The sequence below is a fragment of the Periplaneta americana genome, chromosome 5 (genome assembly GCF_040183065.1).
Source record: "Periplaneta americana isolate PAMFEO1 chromosome 5, P.americana_PAMFEO1_priV1, whole genome shotgun sequence".
NCBI classification, from domain to species: Eukaryota; Metazoa; Arthropoda; class Insecta; order Blattodea; family Blattidae; genus Periplaneta; species Periplaneta americana.
In genome coordinates, this window is record NC_091121.1 from 194,079,234 (window position 1) to 194,098,280 (window position 19,047).

At 37.0% G+C, this 19,047-nt stretch overlaps 1 protein-coding gene across 3 annotated transcripts; it reads right to left on the bottom strand.

Annotated features, from left to right (window-relative positions):
- Positions 1-36: 36 nt before the first annotated feature.
- Positions 37-19,047, bottom strand: LOC138700387 (zinc finger protein OZF-like). 3 transcript variants are annotated; one of them, XM_069826989.1, is made up of 5 exons: positions 18,134-19,047; positions 13,644-13,732; positions 12,257-12,394; positions 9,759-9,841; positions 37-4,839 (listed from the first exon to the last, which is right to left on the bottom strand). In XM_069826989.1, the coding sequence occupies exons 2-5, from the start codon at positions 13,725-13,727 to the stop codon at positions 3,897-3,899; spliced, it is 1,248 nt and encodes a 415-aa protein (XP_069683090.1). In that variant the 5' UTR covers positions 13,728-13,732; positions 18,134-19,047; the 3' UTR covers positions 37-3,896. The 3 variants fall into 3 exon arrangements, with proteins under 3 accessions (XP_069683090.1, XP_069683091.1, XP_069683089.1); XM_069826990.1 differs by lacking the exon at positions 18,134-19,047 and adding an exon at positions 17,662-18,109; XM_069826988.1 differs by lacking the exon at positions 18,134-19,047 and adding an exon at positions 16,372-17,602.

Genomic DNA, 19,047 nt, shown 5'->3' on the forward strand with positions numbered 1-19,047 from the left:
TTTGATATTATGTTGTAGTCTTTAGCAATCATCCAAGTTCTTTCCAAAATACAGTAGTGGACTCAACCAAGTAATACTAAAAGAAAAAGAAGTAATTTATATGATTTCGTGGTGCAAAATACGGATTAATGAAGCTGAACGCTTGTTTGTTTTCTTTGAAAAGTTCAACTTGATTGTTACTCCATTGCCATGAAAAGAAAAAAAAGACTTACGTAGGATAAAACTGTAATAAATGTATTTAACGGATGTATTATTTATGGTGGACTGGGCAGTATCAAGATGGTGGAGTGCGCATTGTGCAGGCTTCAGCTGTCTAATGTGCAGTACAGATGGGCCCATCGAAGAACTTGTAAAGATTTTGTAGACAGATGCTTTGGGTCCCCCAGCAGATGTACATATTGGAGAACATGCTTTCGATGTTTTCTGGATACTCTGAATTATACGAGGAATTCAATTCAGTATAATTCAGGCCTATTGCAGGATAACTCACTTTTGCGGGAGTTTCCACAGACAATATTTCTGCATATGACGAACTGCTGACAGTGGGTTGGAAACAAGTTCAGACAGGCACACGCTCATTTCCCACAAGGATAGTCTGGAAGGGAATGCTTCTCGAAAGTCAAGGAAATCATACGGAGGGAGAAAGTCTGTCAATCGGTAGGCCTGGCCACAGGCTGCTGCAGAGAATCCGTACATATCACTCCTCAGAGGAGTGCCTTTCTACTGCAATACCAACAACTTTGTCTCCGAAAGCATCTTACTCTATTTAGGTAATAAAGTTTCAGCAAGACTACAGTTTCGAAGACGAATTGCAGACTTAAATTTGAATAATTTCGAGGGAAAAATTGTTCCAGAGCCAGGTATCGAACCCGGGATTTTGGTTTAACATACCAACCCTCTACCAACTGAGCTATCCGGGAACTCTACCAGACACCAATCCAATTTTTCCCTCTATATCCACAGACCTCAAAATGGGCTGACAACTGTCAAGCAACCAATGTTGAGTGCACACTAACTCTGTGTGACTATGGTAGATTGATTTGCAGTCTTAAATTTGTCTATAAGGTAATCGAGTAAGCTAGACATCTGACGTAAAACAGACTCATATATTTGTTTTTCCAGTCCCATCTGGATTAAAGTTAACAAACAATAGAGACGACTTTTGTATCTTTACCTTCCTGGGTCCAAATGCAATTTGTCGATTCGTTTACCATTGTTATTGCCAGATTTTGTACAAAGTGACGACAGAGAAGGGAGGATTGGGTTATTTTACGATGCTGTATCAACATCTCAGGTTATTTAGCGACAGAATGAAATGAAGGTGATAATTCCGATGAAATGAGTCCGGGGTTCAGCACCGAAAGTTACCCAGCATTTGCTGGTATTGAGTTGAGGGAAAACACCTAAACCAGGTAACTTGCCCGAAACGGGATTCGAACCCGGGCCACCTGTTTTCGCGGCCAGACACGCTGACCGTTACTTCACAGGTGTGGACGAGAAGGGAGGGTTTGAGCACTTGGACAGAAGAGACTGGCCCCACTGCAGAACCTGGCATCAGCCTGCCACTAGGGGAATGGAAGGCAAAGACATTGGAGATCCTTCACGGTCTGTGCTGGGCATGACCCTATTTCAACCAACCCATGTCACTCAAGTTACCCTTCGTATTAGTCTTTATAACCTAATGGTGAGTCGTAACCTTATGCTCCTGTCTTGGGAATAACTGCCCAAGACCCCCAATATGACGAATAATCCTAAGACTAGCCATAGTCAGCGGACTTCCGACTGATCACACCGTGACACCTGTCTGTGTCAGAGATATATATCCAATATGGTAGGCAGAGTTGGCCACCGGGATGCCTACACGGATTTGCATCCTCATAAAGGGCCATGTGGGTGTTTATGACCACAGGTCCGGCCTCTGCACCTGAACTTGCATAAGCAAGGTCCACTGTTACTTCACTGCTGAGCCAGAAGTAATAATCATAGGAACTTCAACGTAATAAAAGACATAAATAACTACATGAGGAAGAGACAAGCCTATTAATCCAGGCTACTACAAGAACCTGTCTTTAGAAGAACGCACAGGGATGAGGATGATAATAGTTTTTGTGTTATTTTTTTCTTGGTTATTTAACGACGCTGTATCAACTACTAGGTTATTTAGCGTCGATGAGATTGGTGATTGCGAGATGGTATTTGGCGAGATTCTCCATATATTACCTTACGATTGGGGAAAACCTCGGAAAAAACCCACCCAGGTAATGAGCCCAAGCGGGGATCGAACCTGCTCCCGAGCGCAATTTCAGACTGGTAAGCAAGCGCCACGTTGTTGGCTGACAATAGTCGTGATGACGTGGTGGCCAGAAACAAGAAAGCAAGGGATGAAACTGGAGAGAGAATGAGAAGGAATTAAGTGATAAAGTGATAAATGTAATAAGCGAAAGGCACGAGAGCCACTATTGCATTCTCCAGTCATCAACTTCATCCTACCTGTACATCATAGCATATCGTCCACGCCTATGGAGTAACGGTCAGCGCGTCTGGCCGCGAAACCAGGTGGCCCGGGTTCGAATCCCGGTCGGGGCAGGTTACCTGGTTGAGGTTTTTTCCAGGGTTTTCCCTCAATCCAATACGAGCAAATGCTGGGTAACTTTCGGTGCTGGACCCCGGACTCATTTCACTGGCATTATCACCTTCATTTCATTCAGGCGCTAAATAACCTACATGTTGATACAGCGTCGTAAAATAACCCAATAAAATAAAATAAATAATAATCACAGCATATCGGATACTGCTGAGAAAGCGGACAGTGATGTTGAGATCATACAGGGGACTAAGTAGTGATTGGCTAATGTATGTACCTTCGGATATGTGAAGACTTACATTATGGACTATGCTAAGTGCATTGTAATAAATTTATGGGGTTAACTTTGAAATGTAATAGTACATTATGCAACGAGCCTATAATGATAGTAATTAAGATGCGAGTATGTTTGTTTATGAAACGAGCGCGAGTTTCATAATTTTCATACGAGCGTCTTAATTACCATTATAGGTAAGTTTCATACGACTTTTTATGCTCGACCATATTTGTAACTTGAAATTATTCATAAGTATTCATATTATTCGTAACTGAAGAGTGGAAGTGACCTTGTGCATCGCTCGTAAATTGTGAGATGTGCGTAGACGCGAAAGTATTGATTTTTTCCCGAGGAACAATAATGCCATTAACCTTGTTATAATCTACAGAATAACATGAACTAATTTTGATATAACCTGCAAATTTATTTAGAATTGAAAAACGAGATGACAAATTGAATTTATTTGAATATTATTTAGAAGTAACGCTAATTATTATAGTAACAGAACATAACCTTCTGCGACAGTATTGCATTTCCAGCCTCCGTCACGTTCCCCTCGTTGTCTTTCGATTGCATATCCGAGAATAATCGAAAACCTGAATTTTAATGAATAGGTGTACTTTAATGACATGCATTAAAGGACTGCTACCAGGTGTATAATTACTACATTTCGGCATGGTCGAGCATAAAATGTATTATATGCTCTTATATTCATGAAATGTACAATAAAACGTCATAATACTTCAGGTCTTGTAAACTCTACTGCAGAAAATCTTGTATTCACCTTCAGAGTCTTTCCATGGATTTCGTTTAGACATCTGGATATATATTTCCAAAAACAATAAGTTTATACAAAGTCAGAATTTTTTGCTCCACTAAAGAGAGTTCAGTTTTTCTCTTTTAAACAGTTTAAAAACGTGCGATATGCCTATCTTCCACCTAATCCTTGAATTTCGTATATAAAAAAAAAAAAGCAGCATTTTAATACCTTCTCACTGGCGTGTAGGTGGGCATCACTTTTCAGTGATTGAACAGCTAGTCGCCCGTGTGTAGGCGTGTATGCCGCTTGAGGTCTCCCGATTCCCAGTAGCTCTTCTCACAGAATTCGCATTGGAATGGCTTCTTGCCCCTGTGCTTGTGTGCGTGGCTTTGAAGACGTCCGGATTGCGAGAAACACTTTCCACAGACATCACACTGAAATGGCTTTTCCCCCGTGTGCTGACGTGCATGCACTTTGAGATGTCCAGATCGAGAGAAGCTCTTACCGCACACCTGGCACTTGAATGGTCTCTCGCCCGTGTGCTGACGTTTATGCGTTGTTAGATAGCCCGACTGCGAGAAACCCTTTTCACAGACATCGCATTTGAAGGGCTTATCGCCTGAATGTATTCGTACGTGCCTGTTGAGATCTCCAGAATGCCAGAAACGCTTGTCACAGATATCGCATTTTAATGGTCTCTCGCCCGTGTGTTGACGTCTATGCGACTTCAGGTACCGGGAGTGCAAGAAGCTCTTTCCACACAAATCGCAGGTGAACCGCTTCTGACCCGTGTGTAGGCGTGCATGGCCAATCAGACTTATCGAGTCCGAGAAACATTTCCCACAGATGTCGCATTTCAGTATTTTCTCGACCGTGTTTTGGCCTGTGTTCCCCGAGTCCAAGACACACTTTTCACACTCATCACATTTAGATTTGCTCTCATCCGTACCAGCGCGGAAGTAATATTTGAGAACCTGGGAATGTGCAAAAACTTTGCCACAAACATTACAGTTGTCAGAACTATCGCCACTTTTTCTGGGAAATCCTGTCTCCAATTTGTCTTCCCTTGTGAATAAGTCTTCGTTATCATGGCGCTCAACAGAAATTTCGCAGACAGGATTCTCTGATAACGTGGAAATAGTCGGACTGTGTTCTTTCGAAATATGCTCTTCATATGCGTTACTTGGTGACACTTTACTGCACTGGCTACCTGCAATACTGTAACAAATATCATCAGTCTACAAAATACACAAATTGGTATAACAGAACAAAATACATGGCTCACATGTACGCGCTATCAACCAATAACAGACAATATGACCAATTTTGCTATCAAATGTTTAATATTACAGAATCTACCACTGTAGAAAACATTGAAAAACATTTAGGAGTAAAAGATACACATTATATGAGAACGAAATGAAAAAAACATACACAGAAAATAATGTTTATTGAGGAGTGCAGGGGAAACACAATCCAAGTCACAATTCCCTTAAGGGCGATGTCATCAATTAATTCAGTATATTACTCCAAATTTATTGCTGTTCCTAATGAAAAAGTATGAAAGAATGACTGTATCCATGGTGATAATCCTCCTTTACCAGCTTTGAAAAGATAAACACATAAATTTTGTAGTAACATGCTGAATTAGATGATGACATCACCCTTATGAGAAATGTGACTTAGATTGTTTTTTCCTGTACTCTTCAATTCAGATTTCACTCTTTCAGAACCCAAAAAAGTCATATGTGCATTTACATTAAAATATAAAAAAGCCCAGGTACTGATTTGATTGTAGCAGAATCTTTAAAACATCTTGAAACTAATATTCTAAAATTATGTCTTAAAATACTTAATCAAATCTCAAACAGAAGTATCTCTAATATGGAACATCTTCATTGCAATGGATAACAGCTTTCACGACCCGAACGAATGACCAAGTTCTGCAGCAGCGAAAGCTAAAATAATATATTATCCTGCACATTGTGCGCACTTCCGTTATTATTATAACAGCCTTTAAAATGTCCTGTAACACTGCAGCAGTAAGGGCTTCCTGGAAGAACTATGGTGCATGTTTGTTGCTTCCCGGGATGCGAAGAAGTGGAGTGTTGGGATATTGAACTTATGAGAAGTAATCAGCACCACATTGTTTGATCTCACATCGCCTCTACATTACGTCAACAGAAATTGGAAGTTTTCGAGGAAATACCTGAGAAGAGTGGATATTGTGGCCACAGAAGAAAGCACTAATTTTAAAGTCGACCATAAAGTTCGAAAGAAATTTTCAGCAATCCACAGAAGTGGATGATGATGAAGAGCGGACCCTATATCTTCCATGTATTTCTTCCTTAAGTGAGATATATATAGGTTGTGGTGCTCATGGGACATATCTTAAGTGGACTAAAACCCAACTCCAATGTTCGGAATTGAAGCGACACCGATACAAGGAAATTCTTAAATACATTTTGAAGGCTTCAGTACATACACAAAACAATAATCTGTTTAACAATTTCTAATTTCTCACGCATATAAATTATTTTATTGATCACGCTTCTGATCTGTTTTATTATCCTGAATCTCCATCTTATACAGGGTGATTCAAAAGTCAAGCGACATAGGACTTCTCCGTTATTAGTGTAAGTACAAAAATTAGTTTCAAATAAATGTTTTAGATATCGGTACGTGTAGTTCATGTGCAAAATTTAAAGAAAATCGTAAGAGCCATTTTTGAGAAAATTGCAACCAACATGTTCGCCTTTCAAGTAAAGTACCAGTTTGGTTAGGGGAAACGCATCCAAAACTGAGGTATCAAACCAATTAAATATACTACCTGAATACAATTTTGAAGATACTCGTATATACTTCCCTGTAATATGGTACCTGTATTGTTATAAACGTCTCATATGGAAAACAGATAGTATCGTAATATTATTTATGTTATTTACATTTAAAGAGTAAGATGGAAGACTGTTTTTTTTTATCAAAGTATGGATACCAGTAGCTGTCTCATCAGCTTGTTCCACAAATTCTAATAGTTTATTTGTTATGCCAAAAAAAAAGAATTAAAGTACTTGATTACCACAGGAAACATTTTTGTATTTCTGTAATTTTATGCATCTGTTGTCGTAGAAAAAAAATGCTACACTTTTCTGGATCATTAAGTAGGTCTAAATCTAAAAAGTCACTTATATTTCATTGTGCTAACGCATTTCTTGCAATAGACTCTGTCTTCATTGTTCCACAGTACATCTTTTTTGGCCACATTGGAATCCAGTTGTATGTTTTTTCAAGCTTATTTGCGCAGTCCATGTTACTGTAACTCACTGTATGACTAACTCACCTTCTGCAGCTTTGCCAGATTCGCCACTCCCACTCCAACACTGGGAATAGCTGAAGATCTTAAAAGACGTGTTAACTCTCCTAACTGTACTTTTGTGTCCATCGATATTGGGATATTGCACACAATCTAAATTATAGCCATGAGGTATGCTAATAACGGGAGCAATATGCTTTATAATTCTCATTTTTATGGGAGTAATTTTAATAAATGAATAATTTCCTTCCCACTTTTTTTTATAATCACGTAAGTATTTTCCTTTTTTTTATGAGGAGTTTTGTGTCCATCCATGTTATCACTGCAGCTAAAGGACAAGCAGCAGCTGCATGTGTACAAAATCTGATCACAAATATAACAAGGAAATGCAAAGATGCCGACTGGAGCATTAAGAGGAAGCAGAATTTTTGTCATAACTCGCACTGCTATGTACCGGCGAAGTCATGCTATTGATATTACGTCTCATAATCGATGGTGCAATGATCAGTCAGAAACGAGATTTTTAAAGTGTGCGGCAGGTTTGATTGTCAATGTAGTGTAATTTTCTGAAATACAGAAGATACAAGTTCCAGAATTAAATCAAAACGGGAGATGGCTTATAAATTTAGAAGAATACAGCATATCCCACACAATACACGAAAGTTGGAAACTGTAATAGTAAATGTATTGAGTAATGAAATGTACAATTCCATATTCGCATTCTTTAACATTGAGTTTGGTGCATAATATTATATACATATAAATGAGTAAATTTAAAATATGAAAGCGATATTTGCTTCAGGTGGATAATGTGATGACGTTCACGAGATTGGTCAGTAAGTGAAAACATGAACACAATTTGCAAATGCAGCAAAAGAGAAAAAAATTGATTAATAGAACAAATATACTTTGCATACTTCCACTCGGTAATGAGTTTTGGAATAATATTCTGGGGAAATTCCACAGATAGTAACAGTATATTCCTACTAAAAAAAAAGAGTAATTAGAATAATAATAGGCGCCAAATCTAGGGAATCCTGTAAGACTATTTTTAAAAAATTACAAATAATTCCCATGGCTTGTCAGTATATCTTTTCATTAATAATCTTCCTCTTATGTAATAGTGAAAACCTTGTAACTAATTCAACAGTTCATAGCATAATACACTCCAAAAAAATGACTTTCATACTCCATCGGCAAGTCTATCGTGCTATCAAAAAGGAGTGCGTTATATGGCAGTAAAAATTTTTAATAGCCTCCCTATTGATATAAAAAATGAAACTCAAAACATAAGATTATTTAGGACCAAATTAAAGAAGTACCTAATTTCTCACGCCTTCTATTCTGTAGGTGAATTCATGACATTCAATAACGCTTCATGAAATTGATACTAAAAACTTTGTGTTGTACTAGTAGACTATATTGCAAATCTCTTCCGTATATATTTCATCTAGACTTTGACTATAAATTAAGACTTTATAATAGTATTAAGTTTTTTAACTTGTTCCACATTCTAGCTGTGAAGCGATGTATGAATACCATGGAATGTTAATAAATACAATACAAGACAAAAACAAACAGAAGTATGTGAGAAGACAAACAGAAGCTTTCTCACATTTTATTATGAAGCTCTAAAATTTGTTATTCAATAGAAGTCTTTGTGAGTATTTAAAGAGAAATGAGAAATAAAAACACAAAATAAATGAAAGAAACTTGTTAATAAGGGGCAGTATTGGTATCATTGTAATCATAATTACAGCAAAATGTTCATATTTCGAGAGTAAGATGACATTATGGACTCAAAAAGTGTCACAGAGAAACAGTTACAGCCACACCAACAAAATGAAGGGGAGTGAAAATGGGCCAGCAATGTGGTAATAATGGGCCAGATTAGATGTTTTAGTAATATAATTTATGTTGGTCACTTTCACGTGTTAATATTGAACTAAGTTTATGAATACTAGTTGACTAGTTTCCGCTCGGTGCCATTTTCAGAACTAGTGAGGACCTTGCGTCTTCCGGTGTATTCATTTGTTTTGTTGGGGGTGCGTTTGTGTTGTGTAGTGTGGAGTCAAATGGTGTGTGTTGTGAAATTCAGTTGTGTGTATGTTTGTGTATGTGTATATTTCGTATTGTTCTAGTGTGTTTAGTTTCTGATTTTTCGATTGGATACATAAAATTTCCATGTCTGTGTCTATGTTGCTGTAGCTGTGGTTGGTGTTTGTGATGTGTTCTGCGTATGTGGAAGTGCTGTGTGATTTAGTTATGGCTGTGACGTGTTCTTTGTAGATAGGCCTACTGACGACAAATGATTAGTGGGAATGCTAAGTAAAGATATTTGGAAGACAGAGATGATGATCTTAAACAAGTGAAGAAAAAAATGAAGGCAGGCAGGTACATAAGGAAATGTAAGATGGCATTCCGAAGGATTTCAAGAAAAAATGCAGCAGCAGCAGTAGTAGTGCAAATAGTATTAATAGTGGTGGTGGTTTTGGTGATATAATTCTCCAAGAACCTGGCAGTAGTACTAATATCCCAGCAAGCATGTTCAAATTTGCGATTTTTTTTTATCAAGAAAGCCAACTGCAATATCGATGTCAATTCTTAATCATTCGACACTCTATTTCATCTAGTATTCATGATAAAAAAAATAGAAGTCCCTATGTTAAAGCATCGCACCTTTTGTGGGTACCATAGTGCATTAAACTATTCAGATAAAAGGTTAAAAAACATTCCATAACACATTACATGTCTTCATCGTATGTAATAATTTTTATGAAGTAATAAAAAAAAGTTGATATGAGGACCAGCACATTGCACTCACCTTTCAGTGAAAATCTCCTCTTCCTCCGCTGTTGCCTCCAGCTTCATTTCTTGTTTCACTTTGTTCAATTCAGTCGATTCTACCTGAAAAATAATAGTAAATAAAACGTAAAATGTCACAATTTGAGCTGAGCAAATATCCATCGATTTGCTATACTACACACCTAAATTATTGTATCCTACAAAGTCAAAGTATAAACTGAAAAAGAAGGGAACTCACCAACATTTCATTTGGAACTGATCTAACTAGACAATGTCTAAGAATTTTATAGCGTGAACACAAAATTTAACATTACACAATGGTCTTAGGAGAGCATTTCTGCCTATAATACATAAACTTACGGCAGTTTTCTGTGCTGGTCCTACAGATCATTGCAGCAGAGGAGAGTTTTAAGTGACGTCATTAATCCTTGTGAATGTGGGTTGGTTCGCTTTGCACTGTACAATTGAAATACTTTGCCAGTTCATTTTGTGACCAGCCTCTAAAATATGTGTAGCTAATCTCGATTTGTCAATGTTTTATACTGCAGCTACTTCACTCTTACAGATAATGGTCTGCAGGTCGCACCTATGTGTAGTACCATGGCCTGCTTGAATATTCCAAGTCCCAGTTACAACACACTGTATATGGCAGAGATCCAATAGCGCAGGTACGCAAACATTAATGGAGTTATTGAAACTCGTTGTATTTTGATTGTTGTCATAACCAGTTTGGAAACACACTTGAAAAGGTGGAAGGAATACGGATTTGCTGTAAATAATATACAGAGTGTATCTAAATTGGTGTAAAATATTTCGGGATGTGTTCGTAACACAAAAACATTACAAAAGGTTCATATGAACATTGGTCTCAAAATAGTTTATTTCAGAGTTACAAGACAAAATTTAATGTTACAAAAATTGCTCGAAGTGGCTTCCTCCTGCTTCGATGTGTCCCATAAACCTGCGTTACATGCTCTGACGTACTCTGTTGAAAATTCCAGGAGTGTTTCGTATTTCGTGAAATCCATTTGGATACACTCTCAGAATATCAACATTAAGTACAGGAGTCGCATAAACCAGGGAATTTAAATGTCCCCAGACGAAGAAATCCATTGGATTCAAATCATTCAAATCAGGCGATCGAGCAGACCATGCAATGAATCCCCTTCGACCAATACATCTTTGGGGAATTACGAACTATCAGACTGAAATGAGCTGGAGCAGCATTGTGTTAAAACACATTCGTTGGATGACGTCCAGAAGGACATCATCAATTAAATGATGCAAATCAATTCGTTCTGTTCACTCACAGAATACATTTTCTTCTGATTTCTTTGCTCTACAAAATACAAACAAAAAACCATCAATCAGCGGTCAATGAAGGGACAAATCCTTTAATAACTCCCTAACGAATGGTTTTCAGACCCATGTTCTTATTAACTTTTTTAATTGTTTTGATGTTAGGAACACGTCCCCGAAATATTTGACACCAATTTAGATACACCCTGTATATCAATAGTACAATAGAATTAAAACTTTCGTCTTTTTGAGGAGAAGAGTGACGTGCTGCACAGAAGTAAGGCCTTCCAGCTCAGCTCAGCAGCTGCGGTGTCTACGTGTCGTGCAGAAGGGAGTGAATTCGAACCCTATAGCACAAGATTTTTTTTTTAATTTTCTGAATATCAAAATTAAGTTTTACAGAGTCCTGGGATTACAATACATACCCGAAACAAAATCCTCTAGACTGGTCACTTAGAATAGGCTTGTTGTTCTTCAATGTTTTTTTTGAGAACAGGCCAGATATGCTGTTCTCAAATGGTAATTTTCTCCAACGAAATATCTATTTCGACTGATAACAATGAACCTGTCACCTGTATCATAAGACTAGCTGTAGATCTGATGCTCGATATATGGGCCGAATGCATTAGCATGTCCTGCTGAGGCTGCATCTCTCGTAATGGAGCAAGTGTCTATGGCCGGACGTGTTCACAACAGTATATCCATCTATTTGAAAACGAAATGCTCCCTACCGCACGAGAATGTTATCCCCAAAGAATATTAGACTTCAGCAGGATGTCTCGTGTATGAATAAGAAGGGTGTGGAAGACACTATTTGTAAGCAGATGATTTCCATGCTGTGGCAGAGACATATCCAAACAAAACTTGTTGGGAAGAAACACGAGATCATTGCCACTCGAGAATGTGCACAGGGGGGATCCTATCTCCATGGTGTGAAGCCTTGTGGTGAAGATCTTCTTGAGGACAAGAGCAAGAAGGCATTGCCGCATCTGTCGCTCAGTCAATCTACAGTAGGCATACATGGTGTTGCTCCAAAGACAAAACTCAGTTCTAGTCTAGATATAGTCAGTATATTATATTGAATTCAAGTACAGATATTTGCAAATCTGACCTGTGCTCAAAGAGGAGACTGTAAGGTAAATTATCACCTGGAATGACTCATACTAACACAGAGGAGTCACACAGTGATGGTGTGTACGCGCTTGGTATGCCACTCACCTCGGCTTCACATTTCACGAAGGCGAAATTAATTGGCACTCGATCCTTATCCAGTGGAATCTCTGATGTGAGTTCATAAGTGTGGTCCACGCATTCTTCCTTTATCTGAGCAGGGTGCAGAGTCAACAAGTTCACTTCCTGGAGACAGCAAGTCATAAACATCGAGTAATTTACATTTGCTCTTTGAACTTGATTTCAAGTCTTACACATAAGAAAACAGAGAGTGCGAAAAACATGATAAGGTCTCATAATATACAGGCACCACCAGTAGCATCTTCACATTACTGTCGAAGTTCTACTAAAATGAAGTAACTTACCTTGCTTCTGGCTTATCCAAAAGAAGACTATACAGTGACTAGATAAAGAATAGTGTGCAAAACTTGGTATAACTCCTGGAAAGGCCAGTTATTATAAAAAAATTCACCGCTGAATTTAATTATGGTTTTCACAGGTGGAAAAGGGATCAATCTGATTTGTGTACGCTTTTTATTAACAAAGATGAGGCAGGGAAACAAGAACTTCAGGGAAAAGAAAACAGGAAGCAAGTGAATATAAAGAAGCTGATAAAAGAAGAGCTAAATCTGAAAATTCATTTTCCTGCTTCATAATGTAAAAATTCTTGTCACACCAGTGTTGAATATTGGAAAACTATATTACATACAGAAATTGGAATCTTTTAATTTCATTACATATGATTTGGGTAACTCTGAAGCTGTAAATTTTATGTGGCATGAAGGTGTTGAATCAAAAAGGTCCTCAGAAATAGCAACATGTCTTTGGGAAACGTTAAGAAATCTTAGTGCAGCAGTACAAGAAATTAATAATAATAATAATAATAATAATAATAATAATAATAATAATAATAACAATAATAATGATAATAATAATAACAAATAAGTGTGTCGTGATATCGTGGGCATTCAGTAAAGTGTGTCGTCAGCAGGGGCGTATTTTGCGGGCTACCGGCGGTACCCCAAGGAAATTACAAAAGAAAAAGTTTATAATATAACATAATGTAATAATTTTGTATTATTAGTTTTACCATAGTAATTAAAATTAAAGTAATTGTTAGATATATTTTGTGTAATAATAGGGTCAGCGGTAGCCCAAACCCTTTAACCAGTATACGCCACTAGTCGTCAGTCAAAAAAGGTTGGCAATCACTGCATTAAAGCCTGTTGTAAATAACACATACCGGTACAAAATGAAAAATGATGAGAGAGAGAATGAGGAACTGTAAGCTTGGTTTTCTTCAATCCAATTAAATATACTACCTAAATGCCATTTTGAAGATACTCGCATACACTTCTCCGTAATATGGTACCTGTATTGCTATAAATGTCTCACATGGAGAACAGACAGTATTGTAATATTTCTCTCAACATACCTCAGGCAAAGGCTTCTTCTCTAGGTTGTCACTTGTTTCTACAGCCAACGGGTCGCCCTCTGGTTCTGTTTTGATTGCATCCATCACAACTGAAAACGGATATTGGTAAAACTTTTAATATTCATATTACCAATTCAAATAGGTGAAAATCAAGAATAGAAATAACACGACTTGAGTCGTTGTTGCGCGAAAATAATAATGAAGTTCGGTTAGAAGGTGTCTCTTTATCCGAATCTTTATCCTCTCTTTCCTACCCCTTTTTTCCACTCTCCTCTCGTCCTCATCACCTACCGAATTTTGCACACCTCTACTCCCTCTTACTTATCTGTCCGATTCCACAGTCTTTCTCAGTATCATAACTTAAATACTCGGTCACAATATGATAACACGCTAGAAATACCACTGCACACATCATCTCTTTATTCCTCATCTTTCACTGTTGCTACTTCTCGTCACTGGAATTCTCTGCCACCTGAAGTCAAGGGCTGCCGAACTTTAATTTCCTTTAAATGTAAATTAGAAAAATATCTTATGATGAGTTGCCAGATCTAATGCGTTGCAAATATTTAATGGAATGTGTTCCTCTGTATTTATTTTTTTTTGTTTCTTATTTTTATTATTTCAATCATGTTTATTTATCACTTAACGCCAATATGTATCCCACTGTGTTGTTTTTTATTATTAATCTATTTTTTGTATACATTTTATTCAATTGTCGGTTTCTGGTTTAATTATGTAAATCCTACTTAATTGTAATCTAATACTAATACGTATACTAATGTGGTTATTTTTATTTTTACTGTGTACACTTTTTTTATTGAATTATCGGCTCCTGTTTTTATGTGATTCGTATTTGATTCTAACAACATTAATATGTATTCCACTATGTTTATTTTTATTTTATGAGGTAAATTTTATATAACTACCTCTTTTGATCTCATTATTTACCTAAATTGTATCAGTATGTAATTACTTAATTCCGATCCAGTTTTATGTTCAACTGTGTAAGCAAGTTTTAATCCTGATTGAGTGTAAGAGAAGGCCTTATGGCCTTAACTCTGCCAGGTTAAATAAAGCCATTATTATTATTATTATTATTATTATTATTACATGACTCTCTCTTCCATATTTTCTGTCTTCTGTCTCTCAACTATATCACACACATTATTCTATTGAAGGCAATAGGATCCAAACACTCATACTGCCCATACTGCAGAACAGTACTCGAATGCTCTTAACAACGGAGCTACAGAAGTAGTTGAAGAAATAACATTCACATATTTCGTATGAACTATCTGATATTACGTATCAGCAGATGTAGGAAGTTCAAATGACATACCAAGCTGCTATTGGTTAAAAATATTGAAGTAGAGGGAGCAAACACATGTTGGTAACACAGTGTAGGCACAGTCTAGTATATAGTCACGAAGCTCAATACGTAGGGAATATGCATCCATAGACAGTTGCTAACCCCTAGGATCACTACTATCGCCTCATTACAGCCAATGCGAAATAGTACCGGCACAGTCTATTGTTTCTAGTACCCTCATAAACTCAAGCTTCGTGACTGTACATACTAGACTGTGGTATAAGTATCTATAAAGTGCTTTTGATCTACTGTGCAGGTTATCAACATTGAAAACGTAAACCACATGACTTTGGTATGCTGCAGACAATTCTGTAACGTCTTGCTTGTGATTCATTAGTGAAATGAATTCAAAGCAAAATAATAAGTTATTATGTACTGAATATAGCTACAGTAATGGCGAACTACTCTGTTGCTTTGCATGCAAAGAGAATTACGTGAAAGGAGAAAACATACTGTTAAGCATCGCATACATGTAACCTGACTTATAAATTTCATATAAAGTTAAGGCTTAGTTTCTAGTTCTCAGAAAACTTGAATTATTTATCGTTATATCCTTCATTCTTATAGTCTTTCTAGGAATTTGTTCCAGAATTTCGTTTTGTCTTCCGTGATGGTTTTCCATAACATTACTGATTTTTTTTAACCCTACTTTTCTTTAGTTCTTGTAAATTCTAAGTTCAGAATGGAGTTTACTAAGCATATACCCCTCCCATTTGTAAACCAAAACAAAAATAAAACATTTAAACGAATGCAATTGTAATTTCATTCCCGAGTCCATGTATTCCTCCAACACAGCAAAAGTTTTTTTCATTATAAGAATTCATTTTCTGAGTGAATTCCCCAAAGATACGGGATTTTAACATTTGACTGATCAATTTCATCTTCATATTGATTTTGTAGTGGGTAAGAAGGATTTATGAGTAGGTATATTATCTCCCTCTCCCAATTATATCTTCATCTTGCATTTGTATATATGTTTTTTAGCGTTTTACAAATTTGGTGTTTCTTATTACCTATACCAATAATGGTTTCAGTACCGCAAGGGGAAGAGCCATACCGGTGCTCAAATACAGCATGGCCATAATTCCATTCACGAACAAACGAGCCTATACTTTATTATACCAACAAAGGCCTGCAGTGTGCTAACAGTACTGGTAATTATTATAAAACAACTAAAATAAATGGTAAACAATTTATTTGTTTATTTAATGTATATTAGTGTAATAATAAGCAACTGAAATAGATGAGAAAAAAATATATTCATTGTGTATTTATTTATCTGGGTATTTCCTATTAACAAGATTATGGTGAGGGGTAGTGAGGCGTTCATAATCTCTCCTATCCAATTCCCATCCTCACCTCCTTCTACTAACGAGGCCCTGGGGACAGAGTCATGGCAGTATAACTGTTCCATCACATATGGAGGATGTGCCATATTGAAGCTTTATTTGCACTGGCCTATCACGGCATACAAAATTGTTCCATCTGGCAGACATGAGAAATGGTCGGTGGAATATTCGCATTCCTCTCAGCTAGGTTCAAGGGACCCAAAGACCAACAGTACGTGCGGCCCCCACTCATATTAGAGATTGCAAGTGGGTGATATAACCGCCAAAGTATAAAAATTGGTGCCCCTACAAAACAGTTATAATAGAGCTCAAAATGATGAAGCTTCTGAACGGGAAATTGTCCGGATAAGAAAAGATAAAGGAATGCTGTAAACAACAAGAAATTGACGTTTCCAATACAGATTTTAAAATACATGAATTGCAGCTTGGAATTAAAGAAGTAAAAATGGGGAAAAGTCCTGGGAATGATATTACTGCAGAATTTCTCAAACATCTTGGGCCAAATGCTCAGAATACCTGCCTCTCACTATTTAATCAAATCTGGAAAAAGCCAGTACCGAAACTGAAATCAAAACAACCTGCAAGTAGGCTTTCAAGTTTTCGCTCTGTATCTCTGACCAGTGTGCTTGCAAAAACAATGGAAAGGATGATTAATGCCAGGCTAACTTGGTGCCTTAAGAATCATATTTTGTGTAATGAACAGAAAGTCTTTCGGAAGAACCAATCAAGAGTCCAATATATCTTAAAATTCAACCAAAACGTGAAAGATACAATGGATGAGAGCAAGGCAACTCTGGCGGTATTCGTTGATTTTAAAATGTATATGACACTGTATGGGAAACAAATAGTACCTATTATATGGGGTGAACGGATGGTTAAGCATATTTCTCGATCAAAAAATGTGCGCTACCAGGATTAATGGAATAAACCAGAATGTTGGACTCCCTCAAGGATCTGTCACTAGTCCTACATTGTTTAATATACTCATCAATGACCTACCTGCTGCTCTTAACGGAATGCCTGGCATAAATAACTTACATCCCTTTTCGCAGATGATCTGGTGATTTGGGTATCTCATCCCAAAAAATACTATGATAAACTATGTGATGCTATGATCAAAGCATTAAGTGCCCTAGAAGTATGGGCAGACAAAAACCGATTAGTAGTTAACACGGATAAAACATTCTACCATGTTTTCTCTCTTGCACATAATATTGACTTAAAGTATAAAGGTCAAGATATAGAAGAAACTGTAGAACAGAAATACGTATATTGGAATGTATCTAGATCCGAAACTTACCTGAAGGACAAATAGGCCTATAAGTAAAACAGCATAAAAAGCCTACAACTAGACTCAGGCCGTGTCTCAAAGCTACACTTTCAGCTGAAGTGAACTAGATTGTTGACTAAATAGCCGGATGTGACGTCAGACGTTATGATCCAAAGCTATATAGTGCATAGCAATCCAGTCCGTAGTAGCTACTAAGGCCGTGTCTCAAAGCTACAATTTCAGCTGAAGTGAACTAGATTGTTGACTAAATAGCCGGATGTGACGTCAGAAGTTATGATCCAAAGCTACATAGTGCATAGCAATCAAGTCCGTAGTAGCTAGTAAACGAAAATACTTGCTCGATTGTTGACTTGTTCACTAAACAAACATGGATACCTCATCAGCAATTGGGGTTATGAAATCTGAAAATGCTTTCGAAGTGAAATAATGTAAATATAATGTATAATAACACGTTAATTTTGAACACTGACATTGTTAGTACCTTCTGTACAATGTTTTAAACATTATTGTAATATATTAAACCCTCATCTTTTCCACATAATTCGTAATGAACCTGCATTAGGACACTGCCTTCTTAATTCAGTGCTGCACCGTGATGTCATGGTTTTTAGAGAAATAGTCTATGAAGAAGGCCATGTTTCAAGCATGCATTTCCAAAGCTCCCTAGTATGTAGTTCACAAGTCACCTAGTTGCTAGTCATTAGTGTGTAGTATGGACTTGAGCTTTGAGACACGGCCTAAACGAAAATGCTTGCTCGATTGTTGACTTGTTCACTAAACAAACATGGATACCTCATCAGCAATTGGGGTTATGAAATCTGAAAATGCTTTGGAAGTGAAATAATGTAAATATAATGTAGAATAACACGTTAACTTTGAACACTGGCATTGTTAGTACCTTCTGTACAATGTTTTAAACATTATTGTAATATATTAAGCCCTTATCTTTTAGACATAATTCGTAATGAAACTGCATTAGGACACTGCTTTCTTAATTTAGTGCTGCACCGTGATGTCATGGTTTTTAGAAAAATAGTCTATAAAGAAGGCCATGTTTCAAGCATACATTTTCAAAGCTCCCTTGTGTGTAGTTTACAAGTCACCTAGTTGCTAGTCACTAGTGCATAGTATGGACTTGAGCTTTGAGACACGGCCTCAGTATTTTAAAACGATTGACAGGGAAAAAATGGGGATGTTCCATGAAAGTTCTGAACCTTACTTAAGAAATCTATAATCATTTCCAGTTTCAGAAAGGAAAGATCTGACAAACTGAGAGAAATTAGACCAAAGAAAGATGTGGGCGAAATTGGCAACGGAAAAAAAACCATTCCCGAAACTTCCTGAAGTGAAGCTGTAGCAGCATACAGGACACGACTGCTTGGCAGAACACCCGCA